At 41.7% G+C, this 19,225-nt stretch overlaps 1 protein-coding gene across 9 annotated transcripts in view; it reads left to right on the top strand.

Annotated features, from left to right (window-relative positions):
• Positions 1–19,225, top strand: part of LOC144010741 (uncharacterized) — a 256,051-nt gene that overhangs the window by 93,530 nt on the left and 143,296 nt on the right. For 8 of the 9 annotated variants that reach the window (XR_013281319.1, XM_077511197.1, XM_077511193.1 and 5 more), the window contains 2 exons: positions 13,467–13,595; positions 13,708–13,831. Coding sequence is in view for 8 of the 9 variants with exons in the window: in XM_077511197.1 (XP_077367323.1) it covers positions 13,764–13,831 (68 nt within the window). In the remaining variant the exon portion in view is untranslated. Of the gene's footprint in view, positions 1–11,935; positions 12,078–13,466; positions 13,596–13,707; positions 13,832–19,225 lie in introns of those variants that run through there. The other variant, XM_077511196.1, reaches the window with a different exon arrangement.

Below are 19,225 nucleotides of genomic sequence, written 5' to 3' on the forward strand. Positions count from 1 at the left end.
ACTCATTCACTCGCCGCCATTTTCACATTTCGCAATCCCGTTCGCTCCCGGCTGTTTTGCTGAATTTTGACTGATTTTGCAAGGCCCACAGAATATTTGGTTCAATTGCTATAAAAACATGGAACCTATCAAAAGAAAGATTAAAGTCTCTTCTTTCATCAGGAAAAAAAAGTAGGTTTCTATCTGTTTCCGTTTTGCAGCAATTAGCATTAGAATAGAGCAACGTTTCATCAGTTTTCGCAAATCTATTTCAAATTGTAAGTAATTGAGCTTTTTTTCTACATGGCCCTGGTTGATCTCCTTTGCTCTGCTGCCACCTGCTGGCCGTTTGTGTAATAACTACCATTTCTGCAACCGTTCTTTGCAGTTGAGAGGCTGCATCAAAGCCTTCTGTATGCTCTAGCATAAATAAAAAAAACAAAAAACAAAAAAAACGTATACATACGTCTTCGGGACACTTAAAAAAAAAACAAAACGTATTTACACGTTATTGGGAGTAAATGAGTTAATCTTCACAGTGACTACTTTCGTGTATTTTTTTTTAACAAATATAAATGTCTTCTTAACATAGACAAAGTATCCCGATTTACCGTGATATCGATATATCGTCGCACTACATGTGAACTGCGGGATTGCCTGCACGGGAGCCGTCGTCTTGTTTCGCAAGGTGGCGAAATAACACTTTTTTTTTTTTTTTTTTTTTTTTTTTTTTAAATATGAGAGAGAGGGACCCGCCCACCAAGGACACACGTATCAAACGGACTCGGGCAAATGCGCTTGTCGCCGTCCAGGTGTCCCAATATTTGCGTCCAGCCTTACCTTGACCACTTGTAACGTACGCACGCACGCACACACGCGCGGCTCCCCGAGTGATTGCGGGCCGGCGCAACACAATGCATCGCAAAGAGCAAAGTGCGTGTGAAGGGCCCCAATAATTGTTTGTAATGACGGCGGGTCCACTTCAGGCCGTTTTCGGGTGTGAACAGAAGAGCCGGCCGGCGCTTTGTGCCGGCCTCATTTTCTTTCCAGTTGGGTAAGTGGTCAAGGCTTTTTTTTTTTTTTTTTTTTTTTTTAATTTGCCGCATTGTTTCAGGAGATGCGCCAATGTCCATTTTGGAGAGCGGCGACACTCGTCCCCCCCGCCGCCGCCGCCGCCGCCACTTGAGGAACAATGGCGCACACTCCAGCGCGTGAAGTGTGTTTACGAGCGCGGGACGATGTTGCGCAACGCAAGGAAACGGGGGGCGAGATGCATCTCCTTGACATTCGGCGTTGTTGACGACATCGCTCGCTCGTTTGAAACGAGTCGAGCGACGGAAGACAACATTTCGCCTCGGTGTGCTATTCGCAAGCCCGCTAACTGACCTAGCGTAAAGCCGGAGTGGTGCCAAGACTCACAGAAATGTGTCGGGGGTGGGGGGGGGATCCAAAGGCCCCGAGGCTGGCCCCGGGCCTCACCTTCCTGCAGCTTGCGCACGCACACGCATCCGCAGCAGGCCAACAGATGCCGTCCAAACGTCACGCCATCTTCTTTCAAATAGACCAAAAAAAAAAAAGTTTAGCCATGAAAGTTCAACATGAAACAGAAGCGTGAAGATTTTATTTATAACTCCTTCAGTGCCATTGACGGCGACACACGTCAAAGATCCATTTGAACTTGGCTCGACGTGAGATTTCAACCCAGATGACTTTTCATACTTTTGACACAATTTGCTGTCCGTCAAAAAAAAATCTCAACAGGTGCTGGGAATCAGTTGAGTATGCGCAAATAACAGCGGCGCACCGGGACGCGATCTGGTTGGCAGCGCATTTAGTCGCGCTTTTCCCCATCTGCGCGTGTTTAGCGAATTAGGCCTTAAAACAAATTCAAATGTCGTCTCAACAGAGACAACTTTCTTGGAAACAAATTTCTCTTTCTTTAAAAACTATCATGCAACATGTCAGTCAGTTAAATCGTCAATTGTTTCATATTAACTTTGACACCATTTTTTTTGTGTAACATTGCAACAATAACATAAATTGACTTAAATATATCCAATTAAATAAATATCAATATTCCTCAGAAATTGTGTGCTTCAAAAAGTCGAAGGAAAGTTTTAAAATGTTGACGTCGAAGATGTAATACACATTTTTTCATAGAAATGTATGCAAAAGCGAGTCAGTTGCTCGACAGAAAAATGTTTTCCACGAGTAAAAGTAAGCTGATGAGTCGTCTTCTTCGCCGTAAGACTTGCGTACATTTCCTCACCACTCTTGTGACGCGCTCCCCCTAGTGGCCCGCCGAGTACTTGCTCAATAAGTCATGAACAACGGAGCCGTTATCGTGGCTGCATATTAACTACAAATATCGCGATGCTTGCGTTGACGTGTCAATAATCTATCGGGAGACAAAGTATCCCGATTTATCGCGATATCGATATTTACGTATCATCGCACTCCTCGTGGCTAATGCTATCGCTAAGAAATAGCTTGCCGATATTGCATCCTCAGACATTCAACACCGTTTAAAGGTAACTGGTCACTGTCGTGGTTACAAGAGTGTTGAAAATGTGTTGCGGTCTGATGAGACCCAAGTTTGGACTTTTTTGGCCATGATTGTAAAAGATATGTTTGGAGCAACAAAATAAACAAAACAACAACAAAAGCACGGCGTGCGGTCGCAGCAGCATCGTGATGGACGTTGGCCCAAAAGAGTCCACTTAGGACTCGGACTTCTAAACCGACCGGTGGAAAAACGTTACTAGCTAAAAATGACAGAGTTTGCCGAGTTATGTCGTATTTCTTGAGGGCGGCCCCGTCCATCCGTCCGTCCTCCTTGCGCACATCCGAAGCCGCTCGCAATCGCGGGACAAAAAAAACCGAGCTGGCGGCACGTCCTTGTTTTTGCAACTCTCGTCGATGACACATTTGATAAACACGCATTTGCATTAGCATTAGCCGAGGTCGGGATTAGCAGCGTTCGTCCTCAAACTGTTCTGTGTCTGTTTGTTGATCTTTTTTTTGCTTCTCTCGCTCGCTTTCTGGATGGAGCTTTTTCTTCTTTTTTTTTCTCGCCCGCCTGCCCTCACCGCCTCCTCCCGTTGTTTGTGTGGCCATCAGAAATCCGAAAGGACGCACAAATATTTGAAAGGGTGATTAAAAATCATTTGGGAAAACAGATTATTGACTGTTTCTCTCTTCTTTTTTTTTTCTCTCTCTGGTGCTTGTTAATCAATCTGTCAACAAAAACAGGCTGCTTACGAGTCAAAAAGGGTCACAAAAGTGCTCACATCCAGTGATTTTACTTTAGCTTTTTCTGGTGTTGCGCCACCATCCGTCCGTCCGTCCGTCCGTCCCTCGATATGTAACCTTTCCGCTGCTTGGACGGACGTTTCTTCCTCGTCTCTTGACAAAGACAGCCGAGAATTGACAAAGGTTCGAGTGCCGTTGTCGACCGCACAGCGAGACGCTGATCTGCTTAGCGGGCTTTTTTGTTGTTGTTGTTTTTGCTCCTCAGTCTTTGCCCAGCTAAGAATCTTCTCGAAAGCCGTTCTCAAAACGACCAAGCACGCAGCCACACAGGCCGACGACTCCAAACAAAACAAAACAAACGTCGCATTTCGCCACCATTTGCCAAGTCGAAATTGAATGGCAAGCAGAACAACTCCTCAATGGTTGCTTCTTCATTCTACTTACTATAAAACCACAAAAACAAGATGTTAAAACAAGGGGAACAAAATGACAAAAATTAGGTCACCAGAAGATTTTTTTTTGTGTGCTATTTCTCTTCTTGGCCTTTGCCAACGCACGTTTCCTCTTGAAAGAAAGTAGGACAATAATAATTGCTACAAAAAAAAAAAACGGAGCTCATAATGACACAACATTTAGTTTGGTAAGAGCGCCAACTGATGCTGCGGCGATGACGTGAGGAGCCGCATTAGCGTCCCTCATCTGAAGCTAATTAGATGTGCGCCAAACAATCCGGGACAAGAATGTACCAAGGAGCCGAGCCGTGCCGTGCCGGGCGGCGCTAATCAGCGTTTATTTGCGTCCTTATTGCTCGCTCATGGGTCACAAATGTCTCGTTTGCCGTGAAAAAGGCGGAGGGGGAAAACATCTCGCCGGTTTGCGCACGCTAATTGGAGACGCGCCGAAACATCTTGACGTGGTAGACGATCGAAGGGCCGCTTCCGCCTCCTTCATTAAAAACTCGCCTTCCTCCCCCGACTGGACGTTCATCCGATTAAACGCTGGCGAGCAGGCAGAAAACGGCCCAAGATGCTAATAGGCAAGCGTCATGACAAGTCAAAGACCAACATCTGCTTGATTAATCGTCATTGGGGGGTAGACGGATCGGATCAGAACCGCCTTTCACGCATGCAAAAACCTTCACATGCAAGTCAAGAGTTCGTCAGGACTTCAAACGGCTTCAAACTCCCGCGTGACATTTACTGCCAAACTAGCTTAATGCTAAAGGCCGAGATAACACCAATTGGCGTTGGACCATTTTTCTACGAGACGTGCCGTCGTCTCCGTGGCATCGGTCACATTTGCCCGACGTCGGATTGGTAACACATAATGGAAATCAACATAATCGAGTTCCGGATAGCATCTGTCACAGTGTTTCTTTCAATGTTTCATCTTTAAGTTATGTCTGAAAACGTGCATGTATGTATCCTGGTCAATATACTTTTTAAGTCATTCAAAACCAAAAACATATAAATACGTTTTTAAAACTTTGTCATTCACTCCCAAAAAACATATTTATACGGTTTTTAAAAATTTTTTTTTATGTTTTTGTACGCTAGCACACACACAAGGCTTTGATACAGCTTCTGACATTAAGAGGTCGCTTCAAGCAATGGTAGTTATTACAAAAAACGGCCAGCAGATGGCAGCAGAGTATAAGTGATCAGTGAGTACCATGTTGCAACTAGCTCTTTTTGCCAATGTTTTCAAAAAGTTGCTGAATAATGATATAATAATTAGCTATATTCTAATGCTAATTGCTGCAAAACAAATGTACTTTTTTTTTTTTCCTGGTGAAAGAAGAGACTTTAATCTTTCTTTGGGTTGGTTCCATGTTTTTATAGCAATAGAACAGAATATTCTGTGCATCTTGCAAAATCCGTCCAAATCCAGTAAAAACGCTGGGAGCGAATATCAGTGAAATTGGCTGGGAGTGAATGAGTTAAAGACGTAATCAGATTACTTTTTGAAGGTACTTAGCAAACACTGCTCATGATGGACAAGCCTGGTCTCGTTTGCTCATTGTTGTTTTTTCTTCTTCTCTCATCTTGTGGTGTTTTTGTTTCATCTTTTGGACACCAGCTAGATTCCGTTCAAAATTACTTTTTTTTTTTTTTTTTTTTTCCACCGTTTCCATTAAAGACGAGCACGTCCAAGTCCTTTTGTTGAGAACTCGCGGCAAATAAAAGCATTTGAGTGATGGCGATTGTTCAATTAGCCGTCGCTGGTGGAAGAGCGACTGTGAGGGGGTTAAGGATTTGTAGAGAACGCCATTGGCTGTGTGCCCCCCCCTCCTCCCCCCCGGTGACCCCTCCAGCCTCCTCATCCTCCCAACTCGGCGGCTCCATTTGGCAAACAGAAGCGGCTGAAGGACCGCTCGACTGTACTCGAGCGGTCCTCCACTGCAATCACTTGTTTACCTGAAGTGATTTTTATCACTCGCGAGAGTCGGACACAAAAAAAAAAAAAATGAGGCCTCGTTGGACGGAGCGGCAACAATTAAAAAGCGGCAAACCTTGTCCGCGTTCTGGCTCTGCGACAGAAATCGTCTTAATAAGGCATTAGCGGGCCGGCTTGAGCTTCTGAAAGTGCTTTATTTGGATGCTGTGAGGTAAATAAACCGCATCCAGTTGAAAGTCGCTAAGTAATGGAAGCTGGATCTTCTCTCCAGATGGACTTCGCATCGTCAAGTAGCTCTAAAAGGGTTTGGGATTTGCGGAGCGGACAGTGGCGCTGTTTTTGATTTTATTTCGGGTCCTGCGCTCACAGCGGTCGTCGGTGGGTCGGAGATTTGAAGAGGGGGAATTATGCGAACGAGGAAGGCGAGCGCTCCCTTCGGACCCAGCAAACGCATTCCCGGGCCTTATTTCGCATCCGCTTTGCTCAGATCTGCCCTAATCCCTCCCTCTTGAACCTTAGTCCAGCACAATCTGCGTGCCAACAGATTAACACAAAGAGAGAGAAAGAGAGAGAGAATTCAGGCCGGCCGAGGACCCGGCAGTGATCTCGCAAAGATACCTCGCCGCTCAAATCCAGATTAAGTCCACAGATATGCAGCCTTAGACCCTCTTAGGGTGCATATTAGCATTAGCGCCAGAGCTTTTATTTATATATTTGATCTGATTTTCAAAAGAGATCATACTGGCGGTTAGCTTGAGTGTCACCAAATCTGCCTTGGGTGCTTTAGGAGGGATGAGACCGCATCCCGGCTGGAGGCGCAACGAGGAGTAATCCATATTATATGACGGCGAAAAAGCCGGGGAATTATTTAAGAAGCCCTTTGTTGTATTCCTTTTGGAAGGGATGACTGGCGGCGGGCTATTCCGCCGCAGATTATGTGATTTCAATTAAGAGGGCTAAAGATGGCCGATTGGAGGATTGCGACGTCAATTTTGAAAAGGAGATGAAAACGAGCCGGATAGGAGATGACGGCTCAAGCGCGGCCTCGGTCCAATTAAACGCAAACGCGCTCGAAATATTTTGGGAGACTTGATGGCTGTTGTAACATTTCCTGCTGTTCTTTACGGCCGTAATGAAACGTGGCGTTGAAAATGCAACCATCAAAATTGACGGTCGCCATACTCGGCTTCCTTTAGGGTCTCTTTGCTTCTGGACACGCCGCAAACTTCCTCTTCTACTATTCTGCTAAACTATCACTTGGATTAGTTGGGGTCTGTTTGGATTACTTTTTAGTAGGGATGCACGATAATGCTATTTTCAACCGATACGATAAACCGATCGTTTAGAAAGTGGCGATGCCGATAGTTTGCAAAATTAACTTGAATACATTTTCAAGTCCTTAACATGAACAAATACATGATTGTAAACCTGGTGCAAAGCACCATGAAGCTGAAGTTTGTTGATGTGCCTGCTTCAAAGACAACCAGTAACTCATTTTGAGTTTACCAAAACAAAGTGTCTGCGAGGGTAACACAGTAAAGAAAGTCGACACTGACGACTCCCAATATGTCGCCATGATGCATCTTCTGTCAACGCGAGGTTATGACGTCAAAAATATGCGACACTACCATAAGAGAAGGTTGAGGAGTTGGACACAACTTGAGCCGCAACCACAACAGATGGACCGATGCGGCATGTCGGTTATTATCGGCGGATTTCTTTATTATCTGGTTTATCTGTTGGACGTGAAATTGATCGACAATCGCCGGTTAATTATCGGCCACCGTTATCATCGTGCATCCTCACTTTTTAGCCGATTCACTGATGTGGGCCGGACAAACTCACCCCACATCAACCAAACTTGAGACCTTTGCAAAAACTGGACGTTGAAACCGAGAGTCCCATCCCAAATAAAAAACAAAACATTTCTTAAGCCCCCCCCCCCAAATTTGCATCTGTCCAAACTTGCCAAACTCCTTTTTCCGTGCCTATTGTTGTTTTGCGGCGCTGGGAGCGAGTCGGGGGAAGAGCTCGCAGCGTTCCCGCGGCGACAGACTGCGGCCCCTCTCTGCCGCGCTCAAGGGCCCTTGAGGCGGCCATTATCTGGACGCCCGCCTCGCCGAGGCATATGGGTAATTACTGAGCTAATAGAGTGATGGAGGGAGAGGCGGAGGCAGGAGCCTCGGCCAATTAGATGATGCATTAGCGCTCTGTCTTTTGTAAGCACCTAATGTGCGGGGAAAGGACGGGCGGGCGCGCGGGCCAGAGAAAACGTGTCATTTCCGAAGGGTCGGGATCCTTCAGCAAATGCAAAGCGTCGCGCTCTCTCTCTCTCTCCCCGCCGACAAAAAAAAAAAAAAAAACGGCCCGCATGGAAACATCCACAAGCCGCCGGCACATTTGCGCAATTACCACGCCAAATGTATCCAATCGCACATGCAAACACGCACGTGCTGATGACGGCGCTTTGTTGTGTTCTTTCTCTTAAGTGTCTCAAGTGTGCGAAGTCCTAATTATTGCACACGCGCACGTGCACGTAAACAACCCAAATGCAGATGAGTCCAAATAAATGAGGAGCTCCTGCCCAGTCCATTGAGGTCCGCTATGAGAATCCACTCCATCAATTAGACTAAAGAGGCGGCCTAATGACGAGCACAGCTGTAATCACACTCAGCTCAAGCATTTTACACCCCGCGCTCGCTTTTGCATCCATTTTCATTCGCCACACTGAGTGGAAAAAACTAAAATCAATACAAGACGACCATTTTGAAAAATCGCAAGCATCTGGACCGCTGCGTCGTTTTAAGAACGAGATTTTTGTTGTGAGCGTCACAGCTCAAAGTTCTTCCGTCCGCTTTCCGAGATGAACGCTTTTCAACGAGCCTATCGTACTGATAAGGGTTTTTGGGGGCACCCGATCCCCCAAAAATATCAAAGTTCGCGAATTGGGAAAATTCCCGGTACTCATACGGACGCGTAACCTGGCACGAGCCCGATTGATATTGCGCTTCACTCCAAGGGAGTTCTCCGTATTATCCATCTGGTACCTGTCCACGGTAATTTGCTTGGGAAAGGCGGGACATTCTGTACGATAATTCTATCTGATTGGACGATGCGGCATTGTACACGTTTGTTTTAACCAATCACAGCCACGGATGAAAATGTCTTCGTTCTTGTCGAAGGTTGGAAAAGCACGAACATCTTAGCAGCTAGGAATGCACGAAGCGCCTCTCGCTGTTCAACATTCAACAAGGAAACGTTCAGTGATTCTGCAAGAACAGAATTAATTGTAGCGTCCAATCGTCCATGTTAGGTTTGTCTGTTAGCTCCGGCGTCGGCGCTGGCTTCCTGGTTTCGTCACAGTTGCAAATCCCGCCCAAACACAATGTCGCCATGTGATTGGTCCGAACCGGTGGAAATCAACGGGGGCGGTCGGTACAAGTTGTACTCTCTGTGGTTTGTCAACTCACAAATACCGCCAGAATTCATCTTGCGAGAATAAGGTTAACGGACGAGTATTTTGGGGAAAGAACGTCAAAGTTCATAAATTTCGGAATGTCCCCAAACTTCCCACCTGGCAGAGGGGTGGGACCTCTTTCCGGAACCCCTTCGGTGGTGAGTGCCCCAAAATGCCCACAAGGACCCCCGAAGCCATTGCTGCTTGGGGAGGAGCTGATGGCTTTTGGGGCACAGTAGGGGCCTTGGGCACCCGGGCATTTGGGTGCCTTGTGCCGCCCCCCCAAAGGGTTTGGAGTCAACATACGTTAGACCTCTGAGAATGGTTAACCTAGAAACACCTTGAAAATAGCAGGTAAAGTAACAGTTAGCCAGCTAGCTTGTAGCCAGTGGTACCGTTGTGTACATTTGAGTTCAGTCACATTTACTCACCCGAACAAAAACAAGACGGCAGTCATTTAATGCTTCTGTCTGGAGGACGAGGTAGTTGGCGATGTCGATGACCTCCACACCAGGCCAATCCGACACGAGTTCAGAAAAATCTCTTTTCCTCAGTGTAAGGATCGTATCCGACATATTTGACTATTTTTAGAGCCTGTCAGCGACGTCCAGGCTCACCCAACGTTTTTGCATAGCTTTCCATCATTTTCAATGGGTGTTCCCTACTTCCTGACCCCCAATTTCGCGCGCCGCCGGAATCACGTGATTGCAACCCACCTATTGAGCAAGGCACCACCGTTTTTTTGGTTTTTTTTTGTAAACGAGTCTTGAAGTCAAAAATGCATCTCGGTCAACTACAGCGCGTGATCTCGTAAACTGCTGCACGACAAATGAATTAGTCGAAAATTCATCTGAAAGACAGACCAAGTAAAGAATGTTTGTTTATTGCCCCGTTGATGACCACATTGACACTGGCGCCCGTTTTTTTTTTGTTTTTTTTTAAATGTTTTGTCCAGTGTTGACATATTCCATCTTTATGGTGGTTGTCATGACCAAATAAAAGGCCCCATTAGCGCTCTCGTTATCAAACACGGACATCATCGGAGGGCGTCTCAAACACTTTGTTTCATTCTCACTCGTTTTGGGGCTAATTTAACGCTGGGGGTTTTGACCTTGCTACTACAGAGTGAAGTTAGAGGGCAATTTTCTATGTTTCTGTCGACTCCAAAAAAAATTTTTTTTTGTTTTTGATCTTGCGGTTGAAAGGCATTCGGCAAGCCGGATCACCTTGAGGAGCTCGGCTCGGGGCAAAATGAAAGGGCCCAAAATACGTTTTTTAAAGACGGGGTTGAAAGTCGGAGCCGACTGCTGAGCACGGCCGTCCGCCGCCCAGCAAGACTCCCGCCGTACGCCGCCATTGAAGTGCCGCCATTGAAGATGCCTCGCTTGAGCTTTGTGGAGGCCGCCGCCGCCGCTAAAACTGCCGGGGACTCATTTGTGATTATTTCCCTCCCCGAGGGCAAATGTCATCACTGCGGTCATTAGTAAGGCAAACCGACGTACGAGCCAAGCGCCGGCGAGCGAGCGAGCGCGTGTGTGTGAGAGGAAGATTTACATACTTAGCCTTAAGCCTGTAATACTGTGTAAATACTGCTCAGCAAACAGGAAACTGTGTTGTTGTTTTGTTTTGTTTTGTTTTTGGCTGGCAGCAAAAGTACTCACTGATACCTGTCCGAATAAAAGACTTTGATCCAGTGTTAATTTTGACAAGAAATTTTTATTTAGTTGTAGTTATAGTCTTTAGACTAAAATGAATGTTTCGTCATAATTTAGGCATCTGGTTGTATTTCATCCAATTTTAGTCGAAAATAAAGAGCAATTTTAGTCGACGAAAAAAATGCAATAGTTTGTCGATATTTTTCTTAAGCATACATTTCAACTTTTATATAGAAAAATGCACACCTATTTGTAACTGTAGTTTAACATGCAAGACACATTTCATACAATGCTCTTTTTTTTAATCGTTTCAATGAAGCATGTTGAACTTACAATAATATAACTTTATTTTTACCTAAATAAAAAATGTGCATAATTGCTTGAGATTAATCTTACAGTTGCACAATGAAATAAATAAAATTAAAAACATTAATTAAATTAATAAATTGCAGTGAAAACTGACCAGTTTCTGAGTGGTTCTTTTCTCCAAACCCGCGTTTGATTTCTTCTGATTGGGTTGCGTGGATTTTCGTCACTGTGTTGTTTTCATTTTCATTTTTAGTCATTGACGAAATTGTCAGTCAATTTTAGTTATCGTTATAGTCCCAAATTAATGGCTTCTATTTTAGTTTCCATTTTCGTATGGGGAAAAAAAAAAAATTGTGACGAAAATTATTATGAAAATTTTTCGGCGACGAATTTATCACTGCTTTCGTGAAGCAGTTATTGAGTTCAAACTTCCAGTTAAAGCGTGATAAAATTCTACCGTCAGGCCATCCAGGCCAGGAGCCTTGTGGTGTTCAGAAGAAAAGTTAGATGGAGAGAGCAATATTTTTATTTGTAGGAATATATATGATCACTTGCTTTGATCAAAGTGGAAGTAGCGCCAGCGGCGGCCGGTTATCGCAACGCGTCCAACGGACGCAACATTATAACGGCTCGTACCCCGGGAAAACTTGTAAGTCAGGTTGCTTGCATCTCAAGGCAGCAGTGCGCGTTTCCTTCCCACCACTCGATCAATCGGAGCATGAACACAAAACGCATGCTAATGCATGACCCGACTCTCAAGTCTCACCTCGCGCCATAGAGAAGCACAGTTCTCAAGTACAGCCAACCTGGTCCTTAATCTATCAATGGGAGGCCCCCATCTAGCCCTCCGCACCCCCCCTCCCTTTCTTCTCCACATTCACACCAAGTATCCTGCCATCCTCCTGTGGTCTTTTTTTTGGGGGGGGTCGATGTCTGCGGAGGTGAGACTGGAGGGTCCTTCAGACGTCTAGCGAGAACGAGCACAAGGCTGGGAACCAGATGGAGAGGAAAAGAAGTTCTCGCCGGAGGTAAAAAAAAAAAAAAAGAAAGTAGAGCCCGAATGTGACGGAGGCTACGGTTAGCATGTGAAGCGCCGTCGCGTCTCTGTCATGCTAATCCCGCCGCGTTGCTTTGTTGTTTCGGACCGCTTGTCTGGCCGTGTGGCATCTCCTCGCTTGCTTTGCGAGCTTTTGAGTGGGCCGTCGGCGGAATTTGGGGGTAAACAGAACTGTTGACTAAAAGGATCCCATTTGAATATTGGCCAGCCATTAGCGTTAGCATGCATTCTACATTGAGGCTCGTAAGCTTCTGTTGCATTTGGTTCTTTTTAAAACTACAAGAGGAATCACTAGCTGCGTTTTCATGACCTTTTTTTTTTTGCAAAAATAAAAGCGATATTGTACTATTTCGATAAAGTATCATTTTGATCTGTCAGTGTTTCCACTGAAGAGCGTTTTCGCTTCTCGGAATGTCCCATCTCGCGAGACCTCGCCGTTCTGTAGGAGGTGCTCATGATAGTTACGGAAGACGGACACCCGGTGTTTACGTTACTTTTAAAACACTGCACTCATCCGACAGGTTTGGGCATTTAGTGTTACGGTGTGGACAGATTGTTGCCCATGGTAACGGCCGTTTCTCATGCACAGATATGAAACGTGCATAGAACGGCTCTACAGCTAAATGGCTTTGTCCTGAAAAAGACTTGTTATCCCCTCAGGAGGCATTTCCGACACAAAATGCGAGCGGCCCCGTATTTTCTGTAATCCTAAAATGTTGTTGTTGTTCCCGGAGGCTGGGTAAAAAGGCGGGTTACAAATAGTTTTCTGGCGTCTTCTCTGCTAAATGAACCAGACATGGCAGGACAGGATTTCAAGCTCCTCCTCTTTTATTCAACTCCTTCTCGAATGAGGCTCACTCGGTTACACCTCTCTCTCTTTTGCGCTCATGACAGGCAGTGTACAAAACACTTAGGCACGTAAAACTTAAGATATAATAACGAAGCTAATAATTCTCAAAACAAATATTAGTCAATTGCAAGTAAAAATACACATTGGCAAACAACGTCTTTCCTCCGTGACCGGCCGGGTATCACATGAGTACTAATGCACAAAAAGTGTTGCCATGAGACTTTTGCAAAATACTTCTATTTCGACACGTCTCAAAAACCACCTAGTGAGAGCGCAAAAACTTTTTTTGTAATATTTGAGTTTTTTTTTTTTGCAAATCCAGTGTTTACATTACCGCCTTGCTTTTGCGAAACTTGCCTTTTGCGCAAAACTGAGGGTCATGGAAGAAACTCGACAGCCAATCACAGGGCATCCGCAACCCGGGACACAAAAATTGGGAAAATTGCCCTGTTGTACATAAAAAGCCTAAGGTGCACAGCATCCCTTTTTTTTTTTTTTTTTTTTTTTCAGGCAGCAATCAAAGTCAGTGGCGAGGAGCCGGCGAGCCTTTTTCCATCATCCTCTTGATGACTTTATTGTGCTGAAATCTTGGACGGGATAAGAAATTGCTGGAGCGAACGGCGCCAGAATTTCCTGGAGGTAGCGTTATCTCTCGTGTCTCAGTTGGTGTGCATAGAGTGGAGTAGAGGGGGGCGGGGGGTGGGTATCTCCTCGTGTGTTTATCCACAGTAATCAGAAGTCTGTGATGCAGGAGAAGAGGCTTGGCAGTGGTGCGGAAGAGAGAGAGAGAGAGAGAGAGAGGGAGAAATGAAGAGCAAGGTGCCAAGCCTGCCACGAGCCACACATTCATTCCAAGCAGCATCTTTCACACTCAGGTAAAACTTTCAACTTGCAATCTCGGACACGGAAGTGGCTGGACTTCCAGGTGGGGGTGGTGGGGGCAGAGGCGTAGTTTGTCATGAGGTAAGGTAGGCGATTGCTTGAGGGCCCCTGAGCCAGGAAGAAATAAAAAACAAAACAAAAAAACGACCATGTATAGTAAGGCGTTTTTTTTCTCCCCAAAATAACGACCATGTATAGTAAGGCATTTTTTTTCCCACCTAAAAAAAAAACCGACCATGTATAGTAAGGCATTTTTTTCTCCCCAAAAAAACGACCATGTATAGTAAGGCGGGGTTTTTTTGTTTTTTTTAGACGACCATGTATAGTAAGGCGTTTTTTTTGTTTTTTGTTTTTTAGACGACCATGTATAGTAAGGCATTTCTTTTTCTCTCAAAAAAAATGACCATGTATAGTAAGGCGTTTTTTGTTGTTGTTTTTTAAACGGCCATGTATAGTAAGGCGTTTTTTTGTTTTTTTTTTAGACGACCATGTATAGTAAGGCATTTTTTTCTCCCCAAAAAAACGACCATGTATAGTAAGGCATTTCTTTTTCTCTCAAAAAAAACGACCATGTATAGTAAGGCATTTCTTTTTCTCTCAAAAAAAACAACGACCATGTATAGTAAGGCATTTTTTTCTCCCCCAAAAAACGACCATGTATAGTAAGGCGGGGTTTTTTTGTTTTTTTTAGACGACCATGTATAGTAAGGCGTTTTTTTTGTTTTTTGTTTTTTAGACGACCATGTATAGTAAGGCATTTCTTTTTCTCTCAAAAAAAATGACCATGTATAGTAAGGCGTTTTTTGTTGTTGTTTTTTAAACGGCCATGTATAGTAAGGCGTTTTTTTGTTTTTTTTTAGACGACCATGTATAATAAGGCATTTTTTTCTCCCCAAAAAACGCCCATGTATAGTAAGGCATTTTTTTCTCTCAAAAAAATGACCATGTATAGTAAGGCATTTTTTTCTCCCAAAAAAACTACCATGTATAGTAAGGCTTTTTTTTATTCTCCCAAAAAACGCCCATGTATAGTAAGGCATTTTTTTTCTCTCAAAAAAATGACCATGTATAGTAAGGCATTTTTTTATTCTCCCAAAAAACGCCCATGTATAGTAAGGCATTTTTTTTCTCTCAAAAAAATGACCATGTATAGTAAGGCATTTTTTTCTCCCCCCCAAAAAACGACCATGTATAGTAAGGCATTTTTTTTTCTCCCCCCCAAAAAAACGGCCATGTATAGTAAGGCATTTTTTTTTCTCTAAAAAAAAAAAAACGACCATGTATAGTAAGGCATTTTTTTTTCTCCCCCCCAAAAAAACGGCCATGTATAGTAAGGCTTTTTTTTTTCTCCCCCCCAAAAAAACGGCCATGTATAGTAAGGCATTTTTTTTCCACCCAAAAAAAATGACCATGTATAGTAAGGCATTTTTTTCTCCCCCAAAAAACGACCATGTATAGTAAGGCATTTTTTTCTCCTAAAAAAAAAGACCATGTATAGTAAGGCATTTTTTTTCTCCCAAAAAAACGACCATGTATAGTAAGGGATTTTTTTTCTCCCAAAAAAACGACCATGTATAGTAAGGCATTTTTTTTCCACCCAAATAAAAAAACGACCATGTATAGTAAGGCATTTTTTTTCTCCACAAAAAAACGACCATGTATAGTAAGGCATTTTCTTTCAACCCCAAAAAAAACGACCATGTATAGTAAGGCATTTTTTTTCACCCCCCAAAAAAACGACCATGTATAGTAAGGCATTTTTTATTTGGTTAAAAAAACGGCCATGTATAGTAAGGCGTTTTTTATTCTGTTAAAAAACGACCATGTATAGTAAAGTGTTTTTTATTTTGTGAAAAAAACGACCATGTATAGTAAGGCGTTTTTTATTTTGTGAAAAAAACGACCATGTATAGTAAGGCGTTTTTTATTTGGTTAAAAAAACGACCATGTATAGTAAGGCGTTTTTTATTTTGTGAAAAAAACGACCATGTATAGTAAGGCGTTTTTTATTCTGTTAAAAAAACGACCATGCATAGTAAGGCGTTTTTTATTTTGCTAAAAAAACGACCATGTATAGTACGGCGTTTTTAATTTTGTTAAAAAAACGACCATGTATAGTAAGGCGTTTTTTATTTGATTAAAAAAACGACCATGTATAGTAAGGCGTTTTTTATTCTGTTAAAAAAACGACCATGCATAGTAAGGCGTTTTTTATTCTGTTAAAAAAACGACCATGTATAGTAAGGCATTTTTTTTCCACCCAAAAAAAACAACCATGTATAGTAAGGCATTTTTTTTCTCCCCCCCAAAAAAACGACCATGTATAGTAAGGCATTTTTTTTCTCCCCCCCCAAAAAACGACCATGTATAGTAAGGCATTTTTTTATTCTGTTAAAAAAACGACCATGTATAGTAAGGCATTTTTTATTTTGCTAAAAAAACGACCATGTATAGTAAGGCATTTTTTTCCCACCCAAAAAAACAACCATGTATATAGTAAGGCATTTTTTTTCTCCCAAAAAAAAACGACCATGTATAGTAAGGCATTTTTTTTCCACCACCAAAAACCGACCATGTATAGTAAGGCATTTTTTTTCCACCCAAATAAAAAAACGACCATGTATAGTAAGGCATTTTTTTTCTCCCCAAAATAACGACCATGTATAGTAAGGCATTTTTTTTCCCACCTAAAAAAAAAACGACCATGTATAGTAAGGCATTTTCTTTCAACCCAAAAAAAAACGACCATGTATAGTAAGGCATTTTTTTTCACCCCCCCAAAAAAAAGACCATGTATAGTAAGGCATTTTTTTTCACCCCAAAAAAAACGACCATGTATCGTAAGCCTTTTTTTTTCTCCCCCAAAAAACGACCATGTATAGTAAGGCATTTTTTTTCTCTAAAAAAAAAAGACTATGTATAGTAAGGCATTTTTTTCTCCCCCCCCCAAAAAACGACCATGTATGGTAAGGCGTTTTTTATTCTGTTAAAAAAACGACCATGTATAGTAAGGCGTTTTTTATTCTGTTAAAAAAACGACCATGTATAGTAAGGCGTTTTTTATTTGATTAAAAAAACGGGCATGTATAGTAAGGCGTTTTTTTATTCTGTTAAAAAAACGACCATGCATAGTAAGGCGTTTTTTATTCTGTTAAAAAAACGACCATGTATAGTAAGGCGTTTTTTATTTTGTGAAAAAAACGACCATGTATAGTAAGTAGTTTTTTATTTGGTTAAAAAAACGACCATGTATAGTAAGGCGTTTTTTATTTGATTAAAAAAACGACCATGTATAGTAAGGCGTTTTTTATTTGATTAAAAAAATGGGCATGTATAGTAAGGCGTTTTTTATTTTGCTAATAAAACGACCATGTATAGTAAGGCGTTTTTTATCTTGTTAAAAAAACGACCATGTATAGTAAGGCGTTTTTTTTGTTAAAAAAACGACCATGTATAGTAAGGCGTTTTTTTTGTTAAAAAAAAATGACCATGTATAGTAAGGCATTTTTTTTTTGTTAAAAAAAATGACCATGTATAGTAAGGCGTTTTTTATTCTGTTAAAAAACGACCATGTATAGTAAGGCGTTTTTTATTTGTTTAAAAAAACGACCATGTATAGTAAGGCGTTTTTTATTTTGCTAAAAAAACGACCATGTATAGTAAGGCGTTTTTTATTTGGTTAAAAAAACGACCATGTATAGTAAGGCGTTTTTTTATTTGATTAAAAAAACGACCATGTATAGTAAGGCGTTTTTTATTCTGTTAAAAAAACGACCATGCATAGTAAGGCGTTTTTTATTTTGCTAAAAAAACGACCATGTATAGTAAGGCGTTTTTAATTTTGTTAAAAAAACGACCATGTATAGTAAGGCGTTTTTTATTTGATTAAAAAAACGGGCATGTATAGTAAGGCGTTTTTTTATTCTGTTAAAAAAACGACCATGCATAGTAAGGCGTTTTTTATTCTGTTAAAAAAACGACCATGTATAGTAAGGCGTTTTTTATTTTGTGAAAAAAACGACCATGTATAGTAAGGCGTTTTTTATTTGGTTAAAAAAACGACCATGTATAGTAAGGCGTTTTTTATTTGATTAAAAAAACGACCATGTATAGTAAGGCGTTTTTTATTTGATTAAAAAAACGGGCATGTATAGTAAGGCGTTTTTTATTTGATTAAAAAAACGACCATGCATAGTAAGGCGTTTTTTATCTTGTTAAAAAAACGACCATGTATAGTAAGGCGTTTTTTATTTTGCTAAAAAAACGACCATGTATAGTAAGGCGTTTTTTATTGTTAAAAAAACGACCATGTATAGTAAGGCGTTTTTTTTGTTAAAAAAACGACCATGTATAGTAAGGCGTTTTTTTTGTTAAAAAAAAATGACCATGTATAGTAAGGCATTTTTTTTTTGTTAAAAAAAATGACCATGTATAGTAAGGCATTTTTTTTTTGTTAAAAAAAATGACCATGTATAGTAAGGCGTTTTTTATTCTGTTAAAAAACGACCATGTATAGTAAGGCGTTTTTTATTTGTTTAAAAAAACGACCATGTATAGTAAGGCGTTTTTTATTTTGCTAAAAAAACGACCATGTATAGTAAGGCGTTTTTTATTTGGTTAAAAAAACGACCATGTATAGTAAGGCGTTTTTTATTTGATTAAAAAAACGACCATGTGTCCCAAGTCTGTGTTGGAGGAATTGTGGCACTGAGGTGCCTAATCACACACACATTTTCTGGTCTTGCTCCAAACTAAAGTGTTTCTGGGATGAAGTGTACAGGGCCATAAACCAGATTTTTCAAGTCACAATCCCAAGGGACTTAATGGTGGCTGTACTTGGTACCACTCCACCTGGGGTGGAGGTACAGGCTGCAACATATCTTTTAAACATTCTTTTCACAGCAGCTCTGAAATGTATTACAAGCTCTTGGCTGCAAACTGAACCTCCCTCCTTTAATTTTTGGATTCAAAAATTGAGAGAAATCTATCACATGGAAAAGATAACCTACCTATTACGAATTCAAATGCATATTTTTAGAAAAAGATGGTGCCAGGTGGAAGATTTGATACTGAGGTCCAACTAGCAATACTCGCTGGGAGGGGTGCTTGTGGATGTACTACTCGTTGATTGTAGTGACTGTAGTGACTATTGTTGGCTGTGTAGGAATGCTAAGTATATAGATGACACTGTTTATGTCCTAATTATTGTATTTTCTTTTCATATACATGTATATTGTTTCTCTTTTAAGGAATGTTGTACAAAATGCTCTATTGTTGTAAAAAATAACTCAATAAAATGTAAGTTAAAAAAAAAAAAAAAACGACCATGTATAGTAAGGCGTTTTTTATTCTGTTAAAAAAACGACCATGCATAGTAAGGCGTTTTT

Source organism: Festucalex cinctus, chromosome 21 (genome assembly GCF_051991245.1).
Source record: "Festucalex cinctus isolate MCC-2025b chromosome 21, RoL_Fcin_1.0, whole genome shotgun sequence".
In the NCBI taxonomy this organism is placed as follows: domain Eukaryota; kingdom Metazoa; phylum Chordata; class Actinopteri; order Syngnathiformes; family Syngnathidae; genus Festucalex; species Festucalex cinctus.